General features: G+C 44.0%; 1 protein-coding gene across 1 annotated transcript in view; it reads right to left on the bottom strand.

Annotated features, from left to right (window-relative positions):
* Positions 1 to 21,096, bottom strand: part of chodl (chondrolectin) — a 27,838-nt gene extending 6,742 nt beyond the window's left edge. The window contains exons 1-4 of the mRNA XM_020518055.2: positions 21,006 to 21,096; positions 13,811 to 14,129; positions 4,151 to 4,308; positions 2,462 to 2,509 (exon numbers count right to left, since the gene is read on the bottom strand). Coding sequence (XP_020373644.1) covers positions 2,462 to 2,509; positions 4,151 to 4,308; positions 13,811 to 14,129; positions 21,006 to 21,096 — 616 coding nt within the window. The remainder of the gene's footprint in view (positions 1 to 2,461; positions 2,510 to 4,150; positions 4,309 to 13,810; positions 14,130 to 21,005) is intronic.
* Between the last annotated feature and the right edge of the window lie 5,002 nt (positions 21,097 to 26,098).

Genomic DNA, 26,098 nt, shown 5'->3' with positions numbered 1-26,098 from the left:
TTTGCACAAGGTTGTGAGAGAAAACCACCAAGACCAGATAAGGGCAGAAGCTTTCTTCTGTGAAGGACCTCCACAGACCTGGGACTTCACAACAATTCAACAGCTCCACTGTCACTTTCATCAATTTCTTTTGAGCTAAATTCGTAGAAAGCTCCTGCCCTTATCTGGTCTTGGTGGTTTTCTCTCACAACCTTGTGCAAAAAATCACTGCTGTGGTCAATCTCCAAGAAGGGTCCACTCCTCTGTGGTTTAATACCATACCTCACCAATTTGAGCATTGATGGAATTTGAGCTGTAAATTTGGGTTATTAGGGGCAGCACGGTGGCTCAGTGGTTAGTATTGTTGCCTCACAACGCCAGGGAACTGGGGTCGATTCTACCCTTGGGTGATTGGCTGTGTGGAGTTTGCATATTGTCCCCATGGGTTTCTTCTAGGTGCTGTGGTTTCCTCCCACAGTCCAAAGATGTGCAGGTTAGGTAGATTGGTCATAGTGTCCAGGGATTTATAGGCTGGGTGGGTTAGCCATGGGAAATGCAGAGTTACAGGGATATGGTCAGGGAGTCGGTATGGGTGGGATGTTCTTTGGAGGGTTGGTGTGAGCCCAATGGGTCGAATGGCCTGCTTCCACACTAGGGGTTCTATGATTCTAGGCCAGGAGCATAAACACAACGCCATCATACTCATCACTGTACCCATCATCACACAAAATCCACTGTACCCATTGCCCGATGATAGGGACCACACCACTAATTAGGCATGCGCAATAAATGACAGCCCAGCCAGTGAGAACCACATGCCTTGAATGGATTAGAAAAACAACATTCTTTCTGACATTTCCTGGGTAACATTTCCAGTACATCAGAACTGTCTGAAGCTTCTGATTCTAACCCAGTGTTGGAGAGTATTATGGTGGGTACTGGGATTGTGAAAATTGCTCAAATTTCCCAGGCAACTCACAGAGTCAGTGCATTGGGATCTCTGAAGAGTCCTCAACCTAGGATATATGTCTGCTCTGCATCAGCAAATTACTCCAAGCCACAACTGGAGTGGAAGACGATTCTTCTGGGCAGAATTAGCCTTTAATTTTCCATTAGGACTATTCTTTTTTGTCACTGTATTTTCTTAAAACTTGCCACAGGGCACATTGACAGTTCTAATCCCACTGGAAGTACTCTATGTTGGCCTTTAGAAGAATTAATTAATAGCGCTGTGCTGTGTAATAAGTTTGGAAAAATATATCTGGATCACCAACTACTCAGTTTGAACTTCTCTGGCCTTAGTCCTGTGTGTCTGTTATAATATAGATCACCCCTTCAATAAATCATTGCGCAGCCACCACTCACCTCTGTGTGAATAAACGTTGGCTAGATATATTTTGACTTCAGGATGCCTACTTTTCACTTTTAGAATAGAAGGATTAATACCAACACAGTAATATTCCACGCAGAATGAGAGAGAAAATGCCAGGACAGACATGAAAACATTGCCCAATCCCCAGGAGTGAGGTATCTCATCAACCAGGATTTATCGGAGTACTGCTGCATCCACTTCCTAAACTAAACAGCCCTTTGCCACAAGATAATGGGGTTTCAAGAAGGAAGCCCTTCACCTCCTTCAGAAGGGTTAATCGGAATGGACAACACCAAATATCAGCCCTACTGATGACAAGTAACTCCAGAAAAATAACCTTTTTTAAAAAAGTTGTATTGTGCATATTTCTGCTGCCTGGCTATCTATAGTGAATTCTGAACTATGCATCATATGTTTGTATCTGATATCCTAACTATGATAAATCCAATTCAGTTTTTTTTTCACAAAATCGAAACAAGAAATTGCTGGAGAAATCCAGCAGATTTGGCAGCTTCTGTGGAGAGAAGGCAAAGCTAATGGTTTGTGCCCTACCTTTCTTCAGAATTTTAATTCAATTTTTTTTCACCATTCATCATTTTGGCAAGAGATGGTCTTGCACTGGACTTAAGCTGAGGGAGTTGCTGGGAGCCTCCTGACAATAACTCCGAGCCCCTCTTCATGTTGGTTTGAGTCACCATCCCCATGGAATAATGTGGAAAGCTTCATTGCACTAAATATGCCACAAAAGTGCAACTTTTGGTTAGAACTGGCATTGACACATCTAATTTAAATTATTGGACAGAATAGTTTCATGCAAAACAGAGACAAGATATGCAAAGGATAAACTGTAGGCCAGCTCTCGCAGAATGCTGTGGGTATAACAGGTCCAGGGTAGACAGTACTGATGTCAACACAGGTTTAATCTCTGTCACTCAGAGCCTCTGATTAAAAACCAACTTTAAACCAACTTTAAACTGGGCCCGAAACGTTAACTCTGATTTCTCTCCAGAGATGCTGCCTGACCTGCTGAGCTTTTCCAGAAATTTCTGATTTTGACTCTATTTAAATATTGGCTTGAAATATGCAACTGAACAGGTACATTTTACTTACCATAATCTGACGTCACGTGTTCTTCGGATTCATTAGTCATGAGGTTTTCTATCAACAGCAAAAAGAATGGTAAAACAGAGCATCCTTTTATCAAAATCATGCTATCAAGGACACAAACCAAACCTACATTTTCCACATAAAAATACTGAAACTGTAGATAAAATGTGTTAGAATTGCATTTTCCTATTAGAAAGTAGAGTTGTTTCATAGTCAAATTACAGTAAGATGCATTTTCACTGCTGATGGTACACAAACCCATTCTGTGCTGTTGGTAGGGTGTGTTTGCAGAAGGAGAGGACAGAGAGCCTCAATGGGACATAGATCTACATGGTTACAGAAGAAATTAATGGTTATTTTCAATCCCAAACAGATTCACCAGAAAATTAATAAGCCACATAATGGGAACAGCCATTCCTTTAACGTCAATGGGTGAACATCCTGGAACTCCCTTCCCAGTGGCATTGTGGGTGTACTTAAATTGTAGTTACCTACTTAGGACTGCAGCAGTTCAAGGAGGCAGTTCCTCACCACCTTCTCAAGGGCAATTAGGTACTAAAGAAGATAGCCTTGAGAACAGTAGATACATTGTTGCTGTCTCCCAAAATTCTGTAACGTCTAGAAGAGTTCCAGTAGATCCCTGGGTGGAATTGTGGATGGTGAGGAGAATATAAAGAGTGTTCAAACTAATTTTGACAAGTTGAAGGAGTGGACAAATGCATGGTAGATGAAAAATACAGCAGATAGGTGTAATGCTATTGCACTTAGTTAGAAGAATCGCAGTGTATTATTTAGGTAGTGAAAGATTGGTATTTGTTGATGTGCAAAGGGACCTGGGTCTTCTTGTACACCAACCATTGAAAGTAAGCATGAAGTTTACAGCAAGTAGACAGGATGGCAAATGGTATGTTGGCCTTCATTGCAAGAGGGTTTGAATACAGGAGTAAAGATGTCTTACTGAATCTGTGCATGGCATTGCTGAGATTGCACCCGGGATATTGTGTGCAGCTTTGATCTCTAACCTAAGAAAAGTGAAAGTTAATCAGAGTGGGAATGCAGCAAAGGTTCACCAGACAGATTCCTGGGATGGCAGGCTTGCTGGTTGAAGAGAGAGTTGGTCGACTGTGCCACTATTCATTGGAGTTCAAAAGAATGAGAGGGGATTTTACTGAAATAAATAAAATTCTGACTGGGCTAAATAGACTAGAGGCAGAGATGATGTTTCCCCTGATTAGGAGCTTTAGAACAAGAGGTGCTGGTCTCATGATGAATAGTAAGCCATTTCAGACTGAGACGAGGAGAATTTTCTTCACTGAAAGGCTAATGAACCTGCAGATTTCTTGACTACAGAACACTTTGGCGGACATGTCAATGAACATATTTAAGAATGAATAGAATCACAAGACTAAAAGTGCCACGGGATATGGGGAGAGCGCGGGAATATGCCATCACAATAGAGAATCAGCCATAATGCTTAGTTGTTGAGCAGGTTAGTGGGCAGAATGGCTTACTCCAGCCCCTATTTTCTATGTTTGGATGAGACATGTATAATTATCACAAGTCTATGATAGTTTGTAGATGGCTTTGGTAAGTTTGACATTGATCAACATCATAAGCTGTAATAGGTCCTACTGCATTGCAACAATAGATGAAGGAGAACAGTAACGATTTCAGCCCATGGGCCAGTCATACCTGAGGCATACTTGCAGACAAAATTGTGCTTCATGTTACACCTGTCATCATTCCACTGATAGAGGTAGGGGCCTCCCAGCCCAGGCTGAGCGGTCAGTTGGTGATACATCACTACACATGCCTCACTGCCACACGAAGGCTCATCAGCATACCAGTTCCTAGGATAGCAGGAAGTAGAGATGGTCTGATTATAGTGTAATTTCAGAAGGAGAGGAGAGGGCTTCATTAGAACAAATCATGAAATCACTTGCAAAAGAAATTAAGGATCATCTTCAATCTAAAAAGGATTCATATAAAGTCACTGGAAACAGCAGTAAGCCTCAAAAATGGCAACAGCTTTACTTGGGTCAAAATCTCTTTCTAATGGCATTCTGAGTGTAACTAAATCAAATGGACTGCAGCAATTCGAGAAGGCAGCTCACCACCAGCTTCTCAAGAACATTGGGGATGGGCAATAAATGTTGGCCCAGCCAGTAATGCCCACCTCCCATGACTGAAGAAGGATGGGAAACAAGTTTAGAATTCAGCACAGGAGAGCAAAGAGATTGGTGAAGAGGGGAACAATAGTATTTGAGAGTAAAAGTGCAAGAAACAGAAAATTGGACTGTAAGAGCTTCCGTAAGCATGTAATAAAATGCAATAATTGGCAATTAAGCCTGCAAACATCTTGTTTCTCAATTTTGTGTTTTGCATTTGTCTGAAATGGAGTTCTTAACACCAGTTCCCTGGGAGGCCAACACAGCTTAGATATTCGGGAGGGAAGTTAAAAAACACTTCAACAAAAGCCAAATACAGGACATTGAAGAGCTGAAATGAAAAACCAGAAAGTGTTGGAGAAATGTAGCAGAGATAGTAGGAACTGCAGATGCTGGAGAATCCGAGACAACAAGGTGCAGGGCTGGATGAACACAGCAGGCCAAGCAGCATCATAGGAGCAGAAAGTCTGACTTTTCGGGCCTAGACCCTTCATCAGAAAAGGGGGAGGGGAAGGGAATAAATAGGGAGAGAGTGGGAGGCAGATAGAAGATGGAAAGAGGAGAGGATAGGTGGAGAGGAAACGAACAGGTCGAAGAGGCGGGGATGGGGCCAGTAAAGGTGAGTGTAGGTGGGGAGTTAGGAAGGGGATAGGTCAGTCCAGGGAGGAAGGACAGGTCAAGGGGGCGGGATGAGGTTAGTCGGTAGGAGATGGGGGTGCGGCTTGAGGTGGGAGGAGGGGATAGGTGGGAGGAAGAACAGGTTAGGGAGGCAGGGACGAGCTGGGCTGGTTTTGGGATGTGGTAGGGGGAGGGGAGATTTTGAAGCTTGTGAAATCCACATTGATACCATTGGGCTGCAGGGTTCCCAAGCAGAATATGAGTTTGCTGTTCCTGCAACCTTCGGGTGGCATCGTTGTGGCACTGCAGGAGGCCCAGGATGGACATGTTGTCTGGGGAATGGGAGGGGGAGTTGAAATGGTTCGCGACTGGGAGGTGCAGTTGTTTATTGCGAACCGAGCGTAGGTGTTCTGCAAAGCGGTCCCCGAGCCTCCGCTTGGTTTCCCCGGTGTAGAGGAGGCCACAACGGGTACAGCGGCTGCAGTATACCACATTGGCAGATGTGCAGGTCAACATCTGCTTGACGTGGAAAGTCTTCTTGGGGCCTGGGATGGGGGTGAGGGAGGAGGTGTAGCACTTCCTGCGGTCGCAGGGAAAAATGCCGGGTGTGGTGGGGCTGGAGGGGAGTGTGGAGCGAACAAGGGAGTCACAGAGAGAGTGGTCCCTCCGGAAAGCAGATAAGGGTGGGGAGGGAAAGATGTCTTTGGTGGTGGGGTCGGATTGCAGATGGCGGAAGTGTCGGAGGATGATGCGTTGGGTCTGGCAGCATCTGTGGAAAGTAGCAGGGCTAAGATTTCGAGTCTAATATGGCTCTTCAGGATCACAGAAGGAATCAGTCATGCTGAGTTTCTGCAGCACGTTCTGTTTTTATTTTAGGAAACATTCTAATAAACAGAGATTGATAACAGTGTGGAATTTATAGTAGGCCTATCTCAAATAACAATTTTAAATTGGACATCAATTTTGGCTGAATAATGGTATTAAGCAATATGGAATTAAGATGGGTAGATTGAGCTAAATTACTAATAAACTCATTTAGTCTCTCTTAATGGCAGAACAGTCTCAAAGGTACTGGTCTTGCTATATCCCTGTACTTCGAGCAAGGTTTGTTTACTTTTTAATTAGAATGATACTGTGATTAAAAAATGCTTAACTTATGAGGACAAGTTGCACAGATTAAACCTTTATAATAGATAAAATAAAAGGTGATCTGATCGAAATGTTTACGAAGATTAGAAGAATTAATAATGTTGAGAAACAAATTCTCTTGGCATAGGAGACTAGAAAAATAGGGTTGAATTTCACCTTAACATTTTTGATTAAATCCCTAGTTAGTAAAAAAAAGCACCAGTGGTACCTATAAAATATTAGAAAATAAAATCTGTAAAATCACAAGAAGCTCGGAATTGCCTTTGAAGGAAACTGTGAATGGGGTTAATTATATAAAGAGGAAGAATCAATGTTGCACACACTGTAAGAAGACCATGTGTTTGCTCCAGGACTAGCTGTTTTGGTCGTGCTCTCACCTCTGAGTTTAAAATGTTGTGAGTTTGAGTCCTACTCGAGAAACTGGAGTGAAGATCTTGGTAAAAAGGACTTTTATGCACTGGCTGAGGAGAGCTGACATATCTGATACTCACCACCAGAGGACACTGTCTGCAAACAAATTGTGTCAAAGAAGCCGGTCCCTGAAGTCTCTCAGAGATTAGCTTTGCAATCGGTTGCCAACTTTGGAAGTATCATTATATGACTCTCCATCCCCCACCGCACTCCCCCACATTCCCACCCATCCTTCCCCCCGACAAGGCCAACTGTGCCATTGTTCGGTGACATCGATCCTCACTGAGCATTATCATCCGCCCACAAAAATCAGAAATCAAATATCCAATCAGATGATACTTGATTATCATCAAGCAGCCTTTTAAGACCATAAGACCATAAGTTATAGGAGCAGAAATTAGGCCATTTGGTCCATCAAGTCTGCTCTGCCATTCAGTCATGGCTGATAAGTTTTTCAACCCCATTCTCCCACTTCCTCCCCGTAACCCTCGATCCCCTTGACATTCAAGAGCCTATCTATCTCCACCTTAAATATACTCAATGACCTGGCATCCACAGCCTTCTGTGGCAGTAAATTCCATAGATTCACCGCTTTCTGACTGAAGAAGTTTCTCCTTATCTCCGTTCTAAAGGGTCTTCCCTTTACTCTAAGGCTGTGCCCTCAGGTCCTAGACTCTTCTACCAATGGAAACATGTCCCCAACGTCCACTCTGTCCAGGCCATTCATATTCTGTAAGTTTCAATGAGATCTCCCCACATCCTTCTTTTGTCCTTCCATGATCTTTTATTCATTTTTATAACCGATGATTGAGAGCGTCCAAGGGGCAGAATTTTCCCAAAAGTTGGCTGAGTCTCAATCTAAGTCTCATTCAAGATGGTTTTCTCTCTGAGACCTCCAGCAGGATTTCTCACCATTCTTACGGTGATCGTTCAGCACGTCATTAACATGCACAAGGCCCCAAGCACCGTCTCTCAACTCCCTCTACCACCGACGCCCAGTAGCAGCAACGTGTACCACCTATTACATGCACTGCAGTAACTAACCGAATATCCTTAGGCAGCACCATCCAAACACACAACCACATCCATCTAGAAGGACAAGGGCAGCAGATGTACGGGAACACCAGCAGCTACAAGTTCCCCTCCAAGCCGCTCACCACCCTGTCACCATTCCTTCACTGTCATTGAGTCAAAATCCTGAAATCCCTGCCTGAGGATATTGTGGGTCTACCTAAAGCATGCAGACTGCAGTGGTTCAAGAAGGCAGCTCATCACCACCTTCTTAAGAGCAACTAAGGACGGACAATAAATGCTGGGCTAGCCAGCAATGCCCATGTCCCCGTCTTGCCTCTGTCTGCCCTGTTGTGGGCTGCTTTCTCTTGAAATGAGTCAAAGGGAGGGATTGAGTCAGATACAAGTGGCTGGGATCGCCGTTGGTGCCAGCACAGATTAGGGCAAAGTGGTGAGGGTGTCCTAGGTGAGTGGGTAGGAGGCACTGAAGGTCGAGAGAGTGAGTAGAGTGTGGGTGTTGGAGTGGGTGACAGTGATTGAGCGATAATGCTGCAGGCATAGGAAGAAGGTAGAGCATGAGCCTTGCTAGTGCGGTGGCAGAGATGGAGTCAGTGTGAGGGAGTGGAGAGGAGATGGTGGCATTTACACTGGTTGAATAAATAGAAATGAATAAATAAAAACGCTCAGTAGCAGGAATTTTCGCTGCTGCCAGAACCTCCCAGCATTCACTCTGCTGGTTCCATGTTTAAACCCTGGCCAGACCGCAGTCCAGACAGTGCTAGCAGGAAGTGCCGTTCACAGTTCAAGTGTGTGGAGACAGCCAACCGAAGTGAGCTGACAGCCTGGTTTGCTGACAGAGATCCTCATGGAGAGGATAGCGCAGAGGAGACCCATTCTCTTGCTCCAGGATTAGCAAACATGACCATGGCATCGGACCATGCCTCTTGGCTCTGAAGTTGCCACTGGGGCTAGTAAGTGTCCACAGTCCACAGGAACACCCGGCAGTGAGACAAGAGCGTTTTCTTCTACTCAACCAGAGTAAATGCCACCACCTCCTCTCCACTCCCTCACACTGACTCCATCTCTACCACCGCACTAGCAAGGCTCATGCTCTACCTTCTTCCTATTGCCTGCAGCATTATCGCTCAATCACTGTCACCCACTCCAACACCCACACTCTACTCACTCTCTCGACCTTCTGTGCCTCCTACCCACTCACCCAGGACACCCTCACCACTTTACCCTAATCCGTGCTGGCACCAACGGCGATCCCAGCCACTTGTACCTGACTCAATCCCTCCCTTTGTCTCATTTCAAGAGAAAGCAGCCCACAACAGGGCAGACAGAGGCAAGACAGTGGCAGGAAGTGGGGGGGAGTTTCCACGCCCCCTACAAAGAGAGGAATCTTGGACCAGCAGGGGAGAACTGTGAGCACTCATGTCCCAGCAACAAGCAGGATGCAGATCTCTCAGGGGATGCACTGGTAAAGCTGTCTCCTGCACTTTCCATCAGATCAGAGACTGACAAATCAGTAGCTACTTTACCTGGATCAGACTCAAGAACATGCGATTCTGGTGAGCACATCATTGGTGTGGCTCTGCAGCTGACCAAGCGAGTAACTTCCCAGGTCCCTTGCACTCAGAGCACTGGCAGAGACCAGGTACTTGCTCAGTTCCTGGCAGGAGTGTACCCCTTGGAGTTAGCCATTTATAACTCAGTGCAAGTACACAGAAACAGGAGCAGCAGGCAGGATGGTTAGAGAAACTCGCCAAACTGGATGCAAGGTTGGTAGAGTGCATCGATGCTCCCTGTACTATGCTGCCTCTGGCATACTCTTGGCTGTTTCCAGTTACTATGGACAGTGATGTCCAGCACACTCAGAGCCTGCTGACTATGTATTCAGACCGGGAATCTATCACTCGACACCAATCACAAGATAACAAAGGGATGAAGGATCTCAACCTCTTTTCAGGTACTCCTTCCTCTTGTAAAGACAGAATGGTCCAGCAGGCACCCAATCAGAAGGAAAACCACACATAACAGACATCATTCCCCAACCCCCAACCAAAACTTTCCTCCCAGGACAGACCTGGGAGCCTGGTCCCTCCATCTCCAAGGAAGATGCAATTGCCTCAGGCCACTCAGCACATCTGGGCTCTCCAGCCTCAGGTGCCCCTGGGTCACCTGCACAAAAACTGAGGAAGGGTCACTGGACCCGAAATGTCAACTCTGATTTTTTTTCTTTGCAGGCTCCACTGTAGGACAGGCTCTGTCCATCCCAGCTGCAATCCTCGAAATGCATCTAGAGTTGTGGGAGGACAAGGCAGTGGGCGATTTTCTGAAAACACGCATCAACTCATTGTCAATAGAATCTCACATTTGTAAATGCATTGGCATCAAAGCCCATCACCTGCCTGTCGTTTTTAGCTGCAGAGCTTGGACTACGTTAGAATCCTGTCTGAAGGAACGCTGCTCTTTCCTTAATGCCCATCGCAGCGTGACGTCTTTGAATACGGGAGGACCAGATGTTGTGAAGCTTTCTAAGAGTTGTTAATGTGATCTTTTATTGCCCAACAGGAAAAGCAAAGAAAGAAACCAAATAGCTGCATTTGCATTCAGGGTGAATCAAGGGCTGGTTGCCTCTCCACCATCAACATATGCACAGTCAATGAATGATGACTTTGCCCAGTTCAATTCCACTGGAACAATGGGGAACAATATATGTTTCTTTTGGATTATACTACCCTGTCTGACTTGTTGCACCAAGTGTTATAGCCCTACATCCTGGTGAAAGGAACACTCCCCCAACTCAATGTCCTCATCTCCCTCCTCAGAAGCTGTTCCCAGTCAATTTACCACAGTCCTCGATACAGTGGGACATGGAGGCCTCTGCCAAGCAGGGTATTCGGATGTCCCGATGCGGTCCATTAACGTAGAAGACCTTACTCTGATGGATGCTGCACAAGCCAGGTCACTTGCCCATTCCCCTCACTAACTTCTCATGACGGCCCTGACTGATGATGGACCAGCCCTCCGACTGACTTACTGCTGACCACCTGGACTGGACTCAGTCCATTAGACTGCCCGTGGCCCGCTTCCCAGAGTGCAATGAGAGATGGATAATCAGATGGATAATTGGGACCCTACCGACCCAAAACATCAGCTTTCCTACTCTGATGCTGCCTGGCCTGCTGCGTTCCTCCAGCTCCACACTGTGTTATCTCTGACTCCAGCATCTGCAGTTCTTGCTTTCTCTGATTGAAGTGCTGAACTATTTCCTAACCATTTTATAAGTGAGTCTCAAATGTGCCATAATAATGTACTTGGCTGCTATTTGCCAATGGCCAACCTCCATGGACAGAGTATAGCAGTCCCTGGCCATGGAGTGTGTGCTGATCTGTTGGAGAATAGTGTCCATGAAGGTTGCCCAGAGAAGATGCCAGCAGGCTCCAACCTCCAGGCATCACTCCCACTTTCAAATCGGGAATTGTCACTGTCCAGTTCCTCTCTGTATCCTGGCAAACAGCAAGCTGCCTAGAAACAAGACAAGATGTTAAGGCAATGATGAGACACTAATGCAAGCAAGTCAGCCCCTCACCACTCATTCGTGAGACTCTAATCTAGTCATCAAAACATTAAGCAGGAAGTCTGATTTTTAACCCTCAATGCCGAAAATCCTATTTTTCCGTTCTCAGTGTTTATCTCAACATTGCTCACATCAACAGGGAATGGGAAAATTCTACGCAAAGATTTTGTCTTTAAAAACCTTTTTTTGTTTCAGTGCCCTTTCTCCTGGGTTTTCTCATAAGAGGTCATGGATTTTTTTTTTTAACTCCTAGAAACTTATATCCAGTCCTGTAGGGTTGGGCACTGTAGGCTCCAATCTTCATTAACCAAGGGCAGTCATTCCTGTCCTCCAAGCCACTGGAGCCAGTTAATTCCATTGAAATGTCATTCTTCCCTCACCACCTCACCCCAAAACTAGATGCTATTCCATCTTCAGGCAATTTGTTGGAATGTTTAATTGTTTAAATGTTTAATTACAACCTCACACTAAATGGCTTCATGGGCCATTCTCCTCTGTCACTAGGACATCGAACATAAAACATTGAACAGTACAGCACAGGACCAGACCCTTCAAACCACAACATTGTGCCAAACATGATACCAAATTAAACTAATCCCTTCAGCCTGCCCATGGCCCGTATCGCTCTATTCCTTGCATATTCATGTGCTTATCTAAAAGTCCCTTAAACACCCCTATCGTATTGGCCTCCACCACCACCCCTGGCAGTGCGTTCCAGATTCTTACCATTCTCTGTGTAAACAAACTTCCTCCTCACTTCTCCTTTGAACTTTCTCCCTCTCACCTTAAATGCATGCCCCCTAATATTAGACATTCCAACTCCGGGGAAAAGATTCTGACTGTCAACCTTATCTATGCATCTCACAATTTTGTAGACTTCTATTAAGTCTCCCCTCAACCTCCGCCACTCCAGAGAAAACAGCCAGTTTTACTAGCCTCTTCTTACAGCTCATACCCTCTAATCCAGGCAACATCCCAGTAAACCTCTTCTGCGCCTTCTCCAAAGCCTCCACATGCTTCCTGTACTGTGGCAACCAACACTGAACACAAGACTCTAAGTTTGGCTTAAGCAAAGTCTTACAAAGCTGCAACATGACATTCTGACTCTTGCACTCAATTCCCCAACAAATAAGGGCAAGCATGTCATATGTCTTCTTCACCTACCTATATACTTGTGTGGCCACTTTCAGGGATTAAACCCCAAGATCCCTCTGTACATCAGTTGCTGTTCAGGGTCCTGTCATTAACTGTATACTTTTCTTTAACATTTGATTTCCCAAAGTGCAGTACCTCACACATACCCGGAATAAGCTGCATCTGCCATTTCTCCAACCATATCTGCAACTGATATATATCCCGCTGTATCATTTCACAACCTTCTTCACTAACTACAATTCCACCGATCTTTGTATCGTCTGCAAACTCACTAACCCACCCATCTATATTTTCATCCATTTTTATTTATATCACAAACAGCAGAAGTTCCAGTATGGATCTCTGTGGAACACCGCTAGACACGGAACTCCAGCCTTGTATGGGCGAACCAATTCTGAATCCACGTGGCCAAGTCACTTTGGACCCCATGCGTCTTAACCTTCTGGTTGAGCCTACCATGAAAGCCTTACTAAAATCCAAGTAAACAACATCCACTGCTCTATCTTTATCGATCACTTTTGTCATCTCCTCGAAAAATTCAATCAAGTTAGCATGGCATGACCTGCCCTGCAAAACATCATGCTTGACTGTCCCTAATTAGGCCATGCTTTTTTTCCAAACGTACATAAACCATATCCCTAAGAATTCACTCCAATAGCTTCCCAACCACCGATGTGAGACTCACCAGCCTTTAGTTTCCTGGATTTTTCCTATTTCACTTATTGAACAGAGGAACAACATTAGCTACTTGTTGGACATAAATGTTAGATCTGGCCTATATGTACCAATTTTACAGAATACAACTGCAATAAATGCATGTATTTATTAATGATGCAGTGTTTTGATAGACTAATTGAGGAGAAGCTGTTCCCACTGGTAAGTGTGTCACAGATTTAAGATTATTGACTAAAGAATTAATAGGGAGATGTGAGAATTTTAATTTATGCAGTGAGTTATTGTGATCTGTAATGTGCTGCCTGAAGAGGTGAGGGAAGTGATTTCAAAAGTAACTTCATAAAGGAAATTTGATTGAAAAACATTTTAATTGCTAAATATTTGCTATAAGGGAAGAGCAGAGGAGTGGGACTAATTGCGTAGCTCTTACAGGGAGCCAGCATAGAAACAATGGGGTGAACTTTTCGAGCCTTATGAAGCTACTATTAAAATATCTTTGTTCAGGCACTGATCAAGCCACAATAGAAGAACACCCGAAGACACAGTAGGACAGGACATTCCAAGCATAGCTGCCTCTACCTGAACTTTGCCGCACTTCCATCTGTCCATCTGTAGAGGTCAGGGCATCCACTGAACGCGTTGTGGGACTGGCCCTCATTGCTCCTCCTCAATCCAATCCAGAAATCTCCATCTGAAAGCCCAGACCCTGATTTGGTGAGGTCCTGCAGGAGGCTCTCGATTAGCCGCTGTTCAGTGGCTGAGCGGATACTGACAAGGGCTCCCCCATCCATCTCACAAGCCTGACTCGCCTCCTCAAAGCCAATGCGCCTGCTCAGGTCCTGGAAGTAGGCGATCTTGTAGCAGGGGTACTCTGGGCCACCATAGCACACTGTCTGACCTGCAAGAAAGACAATTTGCACCTGATAAGCCACTTCTTAGAGCAAAGTGAAAAATAAACAACAATCCATTGTGCTAGTTTCAGCAATAATTCTGTGGGCAACACTCTAATATGTGGGTATAAAAGGCATGGGTTGTAGTCTCCATTCAGCTAAGAAATATAGGCTGTCCCCATCCAGCGCAGTGCAGACAGAATGCAGAATTATCAACAACATTAGCAACTTACATTTATACAGTGACCCTAGCATGGTGAAACGTGCCAAGATTCATCCAAGAAGTGTTATCAGAGTTTTCCATTGAGGCACAGGAGAAGGTATTGGGTCAAAGAACAGAGAGAATGGGGACAGGACAATTTCTCTTATGGAAGAATTTGGAGCTAGGGGCCACTGAGTAAATATCACCCACTTTAAACAGACATAAGGTGAACCCTTTTATTTTCAGAGTTCATGAGTGTTTGGAACTCTCATTGATGGAGAAGTCGTAGAAGCAGAGTGTTTGTTTTATTTTAAGTCAGGCATGGATAGATTAAACAAGGGGGTGAAAGGTTCGCATGGTATAGGTGGAAATGTGCATTTGAGGTTACAATCAGATCAACCACCATCTTATTGAATAGTGAAGTGGGTTTTATGGGGTATGGGTGTGAATGGCCTCTTCCTGCTTCATCATATATTCATGTGCAGAAGTGGGCTTTAAGAGGCATCTTTAAAGTGGAAAAAAATGTGGAGAGATTTAGAGAGGAAATTATTGGCTTAGCACCCCTCCCCATAGTGGAGTGATTGAAATGGAGGAATTCAAAAGTTGTGGAATGCAGAAGTCTTGGAGGGTTTGGGAGTCTAAAGAGATACCTGATATAGCGCAGCAGCAAGGGCAAGATTGGGTCAAAATCATCATCAAATCCCTACAGTGTAGAAACAGGCCCTTCAGCCCAACAAGTCCACACTGTCCCTCAGAGCATCCCACCCAGACCCATCCCTCATAACCCACCTAATCTACACATCCCTGGACACTATGGGCAATTTAGCATGGCCAATCCACCTAGCCTGCACATCTTTGGACTGTGGGAGGAAACCCACACAGACACAGAATGTGCAAATTCCACACTGACAGTCACCCGAGGGTGGAATTGAACCTGGGTCCCTGGTGCTGTGAGACAGCAGTGCTAACCGCTGAGCCACCGTGCCAGGATGGTGTCAATGGAATTCTTCGCAGGGACTTTGGAATGGATGTGATGGTGGGCTAAGGGCCTGTTCTTCAAATGAGGCTTCAAGTCAAAGTCCAAACTGCCTTTAAATGGATATTAAAGATCCCACAGCCACTATTTTGAAGATTAGTAGAGGAGTTCTTCACAGTGCTTTGGCCACCATCATTATAAACAAAAGCAAATGATTTATTCATTGCTTCATTGCTACTGTGGATTCTAGACATGCACATGTTGCCGACATAACATTAATGATATAGTTCAAATACTTGTTGTGAACTCTGCCATCCTGAACTGGTAAAAAGCCACTATATAAATGCAGTTTCTTCCTTTGTGTGTTCCCATCATGATTAACTAGCCTGCATTTCTCTGTGCCAGGGTACAGATGGCTGTTCCAATTGTAGCTGCCAATTTTTCCCTTACATCAACTTTCTTCAACTTTTATTGGTGCCAGCCTTTGCTGTAATATGGATTCAGCTCTGTGGTGCCTCACACGGTCTATATTCACTCTCTGAGTGTTTGATGGGACAGTGCAGAAGAAACTGTACATGGTATCTAACCCCTGCACCCTACTTTTGCTAAGACTGTTTGACAGGACAGTTGTAGGAGCGTATCCCTCGAACAGTGGCAAAAACTCAGGAGGCAGGCAGGATTCAGGCAAGTGAAAGGTGTTTATTCAAGCAGAAACTGGTTGATGCAGGGAGAGGGCCAAAGAATCTAGCCCAAGTTGGAAGGGAGATCAATGACACACTGTAATTTTCCAAGTACAGCGTTTTATACACTTTGTGTTACAACAATCAAATACAATGCAGTCACTGTCCTTCCCCTTAATTCAAACACCCAATCCCATGGGACACCAAATCATTGATGGACATTCCTAAGTACACCCCATGTTCTCATGATCTCATAGTGTTTACTAGTCATTGTAATCACTGGGCCTTGGGATCTTCCTATACATCCTATTAATTTGCATTCCAAAAGTTATTAGATATATTCCTTCTGGTCTGCCCTAGACTTTCTTATCTCTAAAAGCTGTTTGAATTCTGTTATTCATGGCATTACGTGTACTGCCTTTATCAAATGTAATCATTCCGTTTATATTTCCCACTGTCCTGAATGCGTATAAAAATAGTCAGTTAGTTTAACTAATTGCTATATGATTAATTCGTGTTACGGTTAGCTATAAATTGTAAAGTTATAGAGTTACTTTTACTACTGGCACTTTGTAGCTAATGAGTTGGACCAATCTTTCTTGTTCAGGGTATAAAATAAGGTGTGTTCTAAAGTTAATTAACTTTCACTTCTGGGTTTAAGTGCTTTTTCTCTGACTGCTTGTATTATATTCTGATTATATGTTGTAACCCACTTCTGTGATTATCTGAATAATTCTTTAACTAGTGCCTATCTCTTAACACCATAGGTAAAAAGCTAATTACTACAAAATATCTTTAGCTTTTTCTTTGCAGCTGTTTAGGGAGTTAATCGGATTGGTTCATGAGCTAAGATTTACACCCTTAATGCTATGTCTTTAGTGGATCAGCATCCTTTCATTAATGAGACTATAGTCATTTGTCAGTTCTTAGGCATCCTCTTATCAAAACTGTCTACGATGATGGGTTGCAGGGCGTTTGAACGACCTGGAGTAGCTCTGTTCCAAGATACTATTATGTTTCACTTTAACTGTTTTCATCGGCCATTTTGTGTCTTTCAAGCATGGTCTGCTTTGGTGTAGGCAGGTATGGGTCACTTTGTATGGACAGGTAACGGTCACCCCTACAACAGTGCAGAGGGAGTCCAACACACCACAGAGAGGATTAAGGCTGCACAGCTTAGCTTTGGTATCTTAATATTGATCAGTAGAGTGTCTTATTTTGTCAATTACTTAGAATTTTGCAACCAACCTGCCTCTGTTTAACACACATTCTCTAAGAAGGTTAACTGGATTATAATCAGGAGTAGAAACTCGGGCTGATCATTCACCTAGAAATCTGATATAACTCCAACTGCCAACTGCCACCTTCTGCACTGTCCCCACTGCATTCTCAGCTGTACCAATAACTAGCACTGTGTGGCATCATTAATTGGGGAAATGCCTCAAGGCACTTCACAGCAGTATGGTCCAAAGTGAATGGTGGCTGAGACAAAGAAGGATCCCATTTGGCGGAATGATCAAAAGCTTGATCAGACATGTACGTTTCAGGTTGTGAGTTAATTTCAGGTGGTACATTATCGCCTGCAGAGTTGGAGATTTGTGACTTGTATCCGTGCTCTGGAGAGCAGCTAAACAATTAGTGCAGTATTGAAGATGTGCCACACTGCCAAAGCTGTTCTCCTTGGATAGATGCATTAAAACTAGGGTCCAGCCTGCCTTCTCAGGTGAATGCAAAAGACCCGATTGCTCTACATAATTTATTGTCAATCCCTCTTTGCTTTATGGAAGTGATAGTCAGTGTTTCTCTTGAAACACTGTATTTCATGCTTTTAAGAGCCTAATATGGTCGAGTGACTCATCAGGCCATGTCAGAGGGTAGTTAGGATGTCTGAGTGGATAACTTAACAGCCCTCTTTAATGGCTGAGCAAGCCACTCAGTTGAAAGACATTGGGGATGCGCAACAAATGCTAGCTTTGCCAGTGACCCCAACATCCCACGAAGGAACAAAACAAATTGGTGTAGGACTGGAAAAACGTTGAAGCTAGAAGTGGGCATGAGTGTCAATTTTCCTTGCCTGCAATACATTGAGATGCAGGGCATTGTCAATAGCATTTCATTACAATTCTGTCCGCAAGGAAACATCCAAATATGAGCCTGAGGCAGCCAGGGCTGGGACCTAGATTAATATTGCCTTTTTAAGCATATAATGACTGACACTAACAGCTGCGGCTCAAATCTTGTCTCCAGTTTAGCATCAGCTAGCTCAACACAGAACCGAACCAGACATCTCCTTATCCATATGTCTCAGCTCTTTACTGTCCCATTATTGGTATGTATGATGTGTTATATTTCAAGATGAATTACTCTGTGTATCACAGCCAACTTCATAACTACATTGTCAGCGCTTGAACCAGCCATTAAAGAACTGTAAAGTCAGGAACACTGTGATATAAATGTCAATTTGTTAAAGCACCTTTTCCCAGTGACAAGAATTTGTTAAGATTGCCAGCAAAAAAAAATAAAATGACACCTCCCGATATATATCCAAACATGAACTCAAAGGAAATTACAATCATTTTAAGCCTGCATTATTTTCCTTTCAAAAATCACACTGACAGTTGAGAATTTTTCTATTTCTTTTCAGTGGAAAGATTTGGAAAACTGTCTTGATTTCTGACAGATGAGGACAAAACCTACAATACACCCTAACCCAACAGCGGCTGTTCTCCATCCGAAGACAGAGACTAAGGATGTACCAGCGTGCAGATTATAAAGGGTTTTACTGTGTAGTTATACAGTAAAAAAAAAAGCAAGGAAGGAAATGAGAGTAAAAGCAGGAGCAAACATGAGAAGTGGACCACCAGAAAGCCATGGAGTGGTTTGGAAAGGGTGAGGTTTAGAAGGACTGAGAGTTACATTGCTTCCCACATACAGACAGGAGGTGTTAAGATAATGACACAGATATAAAAACGGGACACGGAAGTACAATTATGTATATTACATATGACTTGTCAAAGAGAAATGCATATGCATACCCAAGGATAAAGAGACTCACACCTTCACACAGACATCCATTTTTGTGTACACAGAGATAGTGTCAGACTAACCCACAGACATGGAGTATAGTCACACACAGTCACATGTATACACATGCAGGCATACACACACAGACACACACAGACGTGCACATGCACACACATTCACACAGATCGTCCAAAAATGTACAGATAGTAGGTTGCATGGTCTCTCATATACAGACAAATACGCATACCATGAAACAGGAGACATGCAGGCATATAATGTGATAGAGATACGTAAGCACACACTCAGATAGTGATTCAAAGAAATTCACATTAATGTAGGAAACACACAAACACAGATAGTTGCTCACACACAAGTGACACAAATTAAAATGGTGTGGGTTTACCCCATATAAGTATATGGAATATATACATAAACATGGATCTACATACATGTACATATGCACATAGTGGAACAATGAAACAGGTAGCAATATTCTAAGTATACACTCAAGACTTTCCAATTGTGTTTTCAGTAGCTATGTTTCAGCCCCCAAAGCATTAAAGAGAAAAATATACATCCGTAGAGTGACATTTTGCAACTTACAATGCTTCACTATTCTGAAGTGCTTCACATTCATAAGACCATAAAAATAGGAACAGAAGCAGGCTGTTCAGCCCCTTGAGCCTGCTGATCTAACATTCTTCACATCAAGGTTTCCACTTTCCCAGTAACCCATGATTCCTCACCTGATCAGGAATCTATCTCAGCCTTAAATATACATGAGGACTCTTCCCCCACGGCTCTCTATGGCAAGGAGTTCCAAAGACTCACAAGATTTAGGATTAAGATTTAGATTTATTGTCACATACATAAAAAATGCAGTGAAAAGTTTTTTTTGCATGTTAAATACAAAGTGTCGCCACACTCCGGCGCCATCTTGAAATGTTAAACATAATCCAAGATTTTACTGCAATAGAGTTCATCTTTCCCTCTTCTTCTTGCTCCTTCTCTGCTGCTAATCCCATTGCTGCTTGACATCAGGGAAGGCCTCTGAAATGGGCTCTAGGGTCTTGGTAATGGGCATCCATTACTTCCACAATTGCGACTTGCCACATCTGATCTGGAGCCAAGGGGATGCGCGGGTTCCGTCCCTCCTGTTCGCCATCCGACGCTGCCACCATTCATCAGGGTCCCCCACCATCCCTTTCACCGATGCTTCAGGTGCCCAGGCCTAGCCGTGGGCCTGCAGCCTTGGCTCAGCCTGCGAGTCCAGACCAGGGGAGTTAACCCGAGGCCTGGTCCTCACCCACCGGCAGATCCGGGGCAGTGGTGGAGCTATATCCAGCTCATCCTGGCATTGCTGCTGCCGGAGGCCTCGGAGAGAAAATTCTTTCTTGTCTTAAATTGGTGCCTCTTTATTCAATGAAATACTTTTGAAGTGCAAACACTGTTTTGAAAACACAGCAGCAAAGTGTAGGCACAGCAAGCACCAACAATCATAAATGCAATAATAGCAAGGCAGTATGTGTGAGGGTAAAAGTGATTCAGGGATAATACTGCCAGAGAAACAATGCTTGACGCACTGGAACCTCTTGGAGCAATAGTGTAACATCACATCCAAAGGATGGCACCCATGATAGTCCAGTGCTTCCACAGTGGGTTAGTAATCCTGGCTTCTGTTCACAGATCTACTGAGGGATTTGAACTCATGACTCATAGACTGTGCCCCAGCTGGTACTTGGGTTGGTATGACCTAATTCCCCAGCAAGTCAATCAAACCAAAATCCAGGCAAATAGGACCTACCTCAGGTGCAATTAAATAGGACAATTGAAAGTCCGCCAAATACTAACTGAATAGGTGAGGGTAAAGGCAGCTCAGATTGCAAACTCTCTTTTACTTTTTGCCCCGCCGCAGATTAAAACTCTCTCCGACCCCGAGTCACGCCGTGTAAGCACAGACAGAACCCACACGTGAAGGGGCAAGGGATAGAATCTCACTCACCGCTCAAAACTCGAGTGCCGGAGCCGCCGCCGAGAACGCCGCTCAGGATCAGCACCAACATCCGAGTGGACAGCTCCTGGCGACGCGGCATTGGGACACGGTGCAGCAACCACACGGAGAGGCGGAGTGCAACCCAGAGAAAGCCAGGGTACAGGGGATGCAGTGCAACTCCGAGAATCCCAGCAAAACGGGGCGAAGTGCAACTCGAGGAACACCAGGGGGGAAAGAAGGGGGCGTAATGCAACTCAGAACTTCAGGAAAACTGGGCTCAATGCAACTTAGGAAAAAGGAGTGCGATGCAACTAGAGAAAACAACTCCTCCAAAATTGGAGTCCCTTGCAGAAGCAAAAGCTGCACTGTCGATCGAGTTTCCTGCGGTTTTAAATGAGGGTTCGTGCGAAGCTTAAAGCAACTTAAACTGGCAGCGCCTCGAGAATAAAGGGTCGATTGAAAATCAGGGACGCGGCCAAAAAACAAAACTGCAAAACAAACGATGGACCAGAGGCTGGGAGCAGGGCAGTCCCTGCAAGTTCGCGGCGATCACAGAGACTGGGCACAGCAGGGGGGGCAGCCTTTCAAAGCAGACTCCCTGTATTTGCGCCCCACTCCGGCTCCCTCCCCCGTTCTCTCGCTGAGTGTGCTGAGTTGTTGCAGAAAGCCTGGCTGCTGTACCCCTGCGCTGAAGCTTTTTATACCGGAGACCAGCTGAGAGAGCATCACAGATTATCAGCATCCTCCTCCTGCCCGTTGCCAACACCCACTCACCCACACCCTTGCCAGTGCCTGTCAAACCCACGCAGAAAATAAAGCTCTGAGAGGCAGCAGGAACTGCGTTCGGCTTGCAAAGAGCAAACTTTATTGCTTATTGGATCCATTAGGTCTGTATTCACTGAAGTTTAGATGAATGGGGTGGAGCAGAAACCCTTAGACTCCTATACAATGCTAACAGGATTGGACAAAGTAAATGCAGCAAGGATGTTCCCGAAAGCTGAGGTGCCCTCACCCAGGGGGTCACAGCCTAAGGATACTGATTGGATTTAATTTATTATTGTCACATTTACCTATATACAGTGACAAGTTTTGTTATGCGTGCAGTACAGGCAGATCATACCATATAAAGTGCATTAGGGTGATAGAACAGAGCGAGGAATACAGCTGCAGAGAAGGTGCACAAGGAGCAAGATCAACATTTAAATTTAAAATCTGAGAGGTAGGCCATTTCGGACTGGGATGAGGAGAAATGTCTTCATCCAGAGAGTGGGAAGCCTGTGGAATTCTCTGCTACAGAAAGCAGTTGAGACCAAAACATTGAATGTTTTCAAGAAGGAGTTAGATATAGTTCTTAGGGCTAAAAGCATCAAAGGGAATGGAAAGACAAGCAGGAACAGGGGACTGAGTTGAATGATCAACCATGATCACATTGAATGGCGGAACAGGCTTGAAGGACTGAATAGCTTACTCCTGCTCCTATTTTTTATATTTCTACTTCATTCTTGTTCAAAATCATGAGGGATTTTTATAGAGTGAAGCTGCTTCCATTGGCAGGAGGCTCGGTGACCAGGGAGGGTGATAAATAATATTTTGGTGAAAGAATCAAAGGAGGAATTTGAGAATTTGTTTTACAGTCAGTGGTTCCAGTCTGGAATACACTGTCTGAAAGTGTGGGGAGAAGCAGATCCTAAGTAATTTACTTGGGGGAACTGGATAAAGGAGCATTACTACCTTTAGGTTCCCCATCACACCACACACCAACCTGACTTTGAAAAATTCCGTAATTCCTTCAGTGTCACTGGGTCACAGTTGTAGATTTCCCTCCCTGTCAATATTGTAGAAGTTCCTACACTACATGGACTGCAGTGGTTAAAGAAGGTAGCTCACTGTTATTTTCCCAAGGGCTACTAGGGATGGGCAATAAATGCTCGTTCAGCCAGTCATGTCCACATCCCATGAGGGAATTAATAAAAGGGATAAAAACTTGAATAACTTTTTTACACTAGGGGAAAAACAAGGGAGTGGGGCTATTTGAATAGCCCTTTCCAAGTTCTGGCACAGATATGAATGGCCTTCTTTTGTGCTTTATCATTTACAATCAATTGTTATTCTTGCAGATTTAACTGAGGCTTCCTATTTTTGTTCTTGCCAGCTTTCTGCCCAGTGCAAGCTTGCATAGACTGGATAGGTTCAGTCATGGGGAGTCCTCTACTTTCAGCTTGTAGCATATAGATATTACAGGCTGCTGCCATTATGAAGGGTGTGAGTGTTGAAGGCAGTGGATGGGGGCCAATTCATCAATCAATCAAGCTTGAAGGTAAGCTTCAAGAAGACAGTTCATCACCACTTTCTCAAGGCCAACTAGAGATGGGCAATAAATGCTGCTGCAGCCAACAATGCTAATGCCCCATGAATAAAAAAGTTGAAACATTCCATCATTCCCTTGACCTATGACTTCCAGAGGGGTGTACAAACTTTAGTGAGTCAGGAAGTGAGTTACTCTCTGCAGAATTCCCAGTCTCTGACCTGCTTTTCTACCCACAACACTTACAGACCTGGTTGAGTTCAGTTTCCCTTTGATGGTAATCCCTGGGGATGTTTTGAAATGAAAAATGTCATTATCAAGTCATTGTCTGGCATTTTGGTGGTGCAAATGTTAGTGCCACTGAGCAGCACAAATCTGAATGCTGTCTAGATCTTGCTGCATTTGGACACAGACTACGAAAGCATCTGAAGAATCACAGAAGATACTATAAGAGCACAAGGCATAGAAACAGAAGTATGCTATTCAGCCCATTGAGTCTGCTCTTTCATGCAATGAGATCATGGATGATCTGATAGTTTTTGACTCCACTTTATTGCCCTATTCACATAACCCTTTATCCCCTTACTGATTAAAAATCTGTGTATCACAGCCTTTAGCATACTTAAAGAGTCAGTCATGATAGCCCTTTGCAGAAAAGAATTCCACAGATTCACAATCCTCTGAGAGAAGAAATTCCTTCACATCTTTGCATTAAATGGGCAACAGGTTATTCTGAGTCTATGCCCTCTCTGTATTAACCTGTCAATCTCTCTAAGAATCTTATATAGTTCAATGAGATCACCTCTCATTCTTCTAAACTCCAATGTGTACAAGCCCAACCTGAACATCATGAACCCTACACAATCGCTGTAGGAACAGGAGGAGGCCATTCTACTGCTTGAACTTACTCTCCCATTAGATCATAATGCAGCTGAATTGAAGGTCAAACCCATTTAATTTTTTTTGCTCCGTGTTCCTTCATACCTTAGTTAAATTTGCACAATCACCTCTGGCAATGCTGTCCACTTGCTTGGCATCACATCCAACAGTAGGCAGAGAAGGCATAAGCAGTATAAGGTGCATGGGAGGTCCAGAAATATAAATTACATCTATTTTACTGCAAGAAGATTGACTGGTAAGGCAGTTGAACTTAGAGTGTTGATCAACACATGGGAATATGATATTGTTGCAATCATTAATTCATGGGTGAAGGAAGGACAGCACTGGCAGCTCAACATTGCAAACTATAGAAGGTTCAGTCATGATGGAGAAATGAAGGAGAGCTGGGGGCATTGCATTAATGATGAAGGAAATCATCACAGCAGTAATGAGGGACAACATCCTAAAAGGGTCTTTAAATGAGGCCATCTAGGTAAAGCTTAGAAATAAAAAAGGGGCGTTTACTTTGTTGGGATGATGCTACAGGCCTCCCAACAGTCAGAGGGAGATAAAGGAGTGAATGTGAAGGCAAATCACAGAAACAGGGTTATATATGTAACGGATTTCAACTTTGCTAACCTGAATGGGATGATCTTAATATGAAAGGATTAGACTAGGGGAACCTTTTAATGTGCATCTAGGAGAGCTTATTGTGCCAGTACATAGATAGTTCAACTGCAGATGAGACAGTGCTAGACCTAATCCCAGGGAATGAAACCGGTCAAGTGGTTGAAGTTTCAGTGGGTGAACATTTTGGGGTAGTGGCCATAACTCTGTAAGTTTCAAAGTAATTCTGGAAAGGGATAAGAATAATTCAGCAGTTAAGGGCCTAAACTGGGGCAGGGCAATTTCAATATCATGAGAGAGGATCTGGCAAACGTAGACTGGAAGCAGCAACTTGCAGGTAGGTCTACATTTGGAAAGAGTCTTTTAAAAGTAGTACAGGGAGGATTCAGGGCCAGCATGTTACTCCAAGAGTGAAGGACTTGGGCAACAAATCTAGGCAGTCCTGGACATCAAGGGATATTGAGAGTTTGATAAAGAGGAAGAAAGAAGCACCACATTAAAACAGGGGAGGCTATTCATAAGTATAGAGAGTGTAGGAGATTGCTTAAAAAGGAAATTAGGAAGCCAAAGAGGGGCCATGAAATATCTTTGGTAGATGTGATCAAGGAAAATGTCAAGGCTTATTATAAGTATATTAAGAGTAAATGGATTTTCAGAGAAAGGGTAGGGCCTATTAACGACCAACTGGGCAATCTGTGGGCAGAACCTGAAGATATGAGTGAAATTTTAAATGAATAATTCTCATTGTTTTTTGTGCTAACCAGACAAATCATATCTTACATAAGTACATCAGGGTAATAGAACAGAATGCAGGATATAGTGTTACAGCTGCGGAGAAGGTGCAGAGAAAGAACAACTTCAATATATGAGAGGCCCATTCATAAGTCTGATAACAGTGGGGAAGAAGTTGTTCTTGAAACTGTTGGTACGTGTTTGCAAACTTTTGTATCTTCTGCCCGATGAAGGAGGGTGGAAGAGAGGGCAACTGGGGAGGGAGGGGTCTTTGATTATGTTGGCTGCTTTCCCGAGGCAGCAGGAAGTGTAGACGGAGTCAATGGAAGGAAGACTGGTTTTCGTGATGGACTGGGCTATGTTCACAACTCTCTGTAATTCCTTGTGGTCTTGGGCAGAGCAGTTGCCATAGCAAACTGTGATGGATCCAGATAGGATGCTTTCTGTGGTGCATCCATAAATATTGGTAAGAAACATTGTGGACATGCTGAATTTCCTTTGCCCTCTGAGGAAGTAGAGACCTTGGTGTGCTTTCTTGACTGTAGCATTGACGTGGATG

The sequence above is a fragment of the Rhincodon typus genome, chromosome 11 (assembly GCF_021869965.1).
Source record: "Rhincodon typus isolate 14 chromosome 11, sRhiTyp1.1, whole genome shotgun sequence".
Taxonomy (NCBI): domain Eukaryota; kingdom Metazoa; phylum Chordata; class Chondrichthyes; order Orectolobiformes; family Rhincodontidae; genus Rhincodon; species Rhincodon typus.
This window is presented reverse-complemented; position numbering and strand designations above follow the sequence as displayed.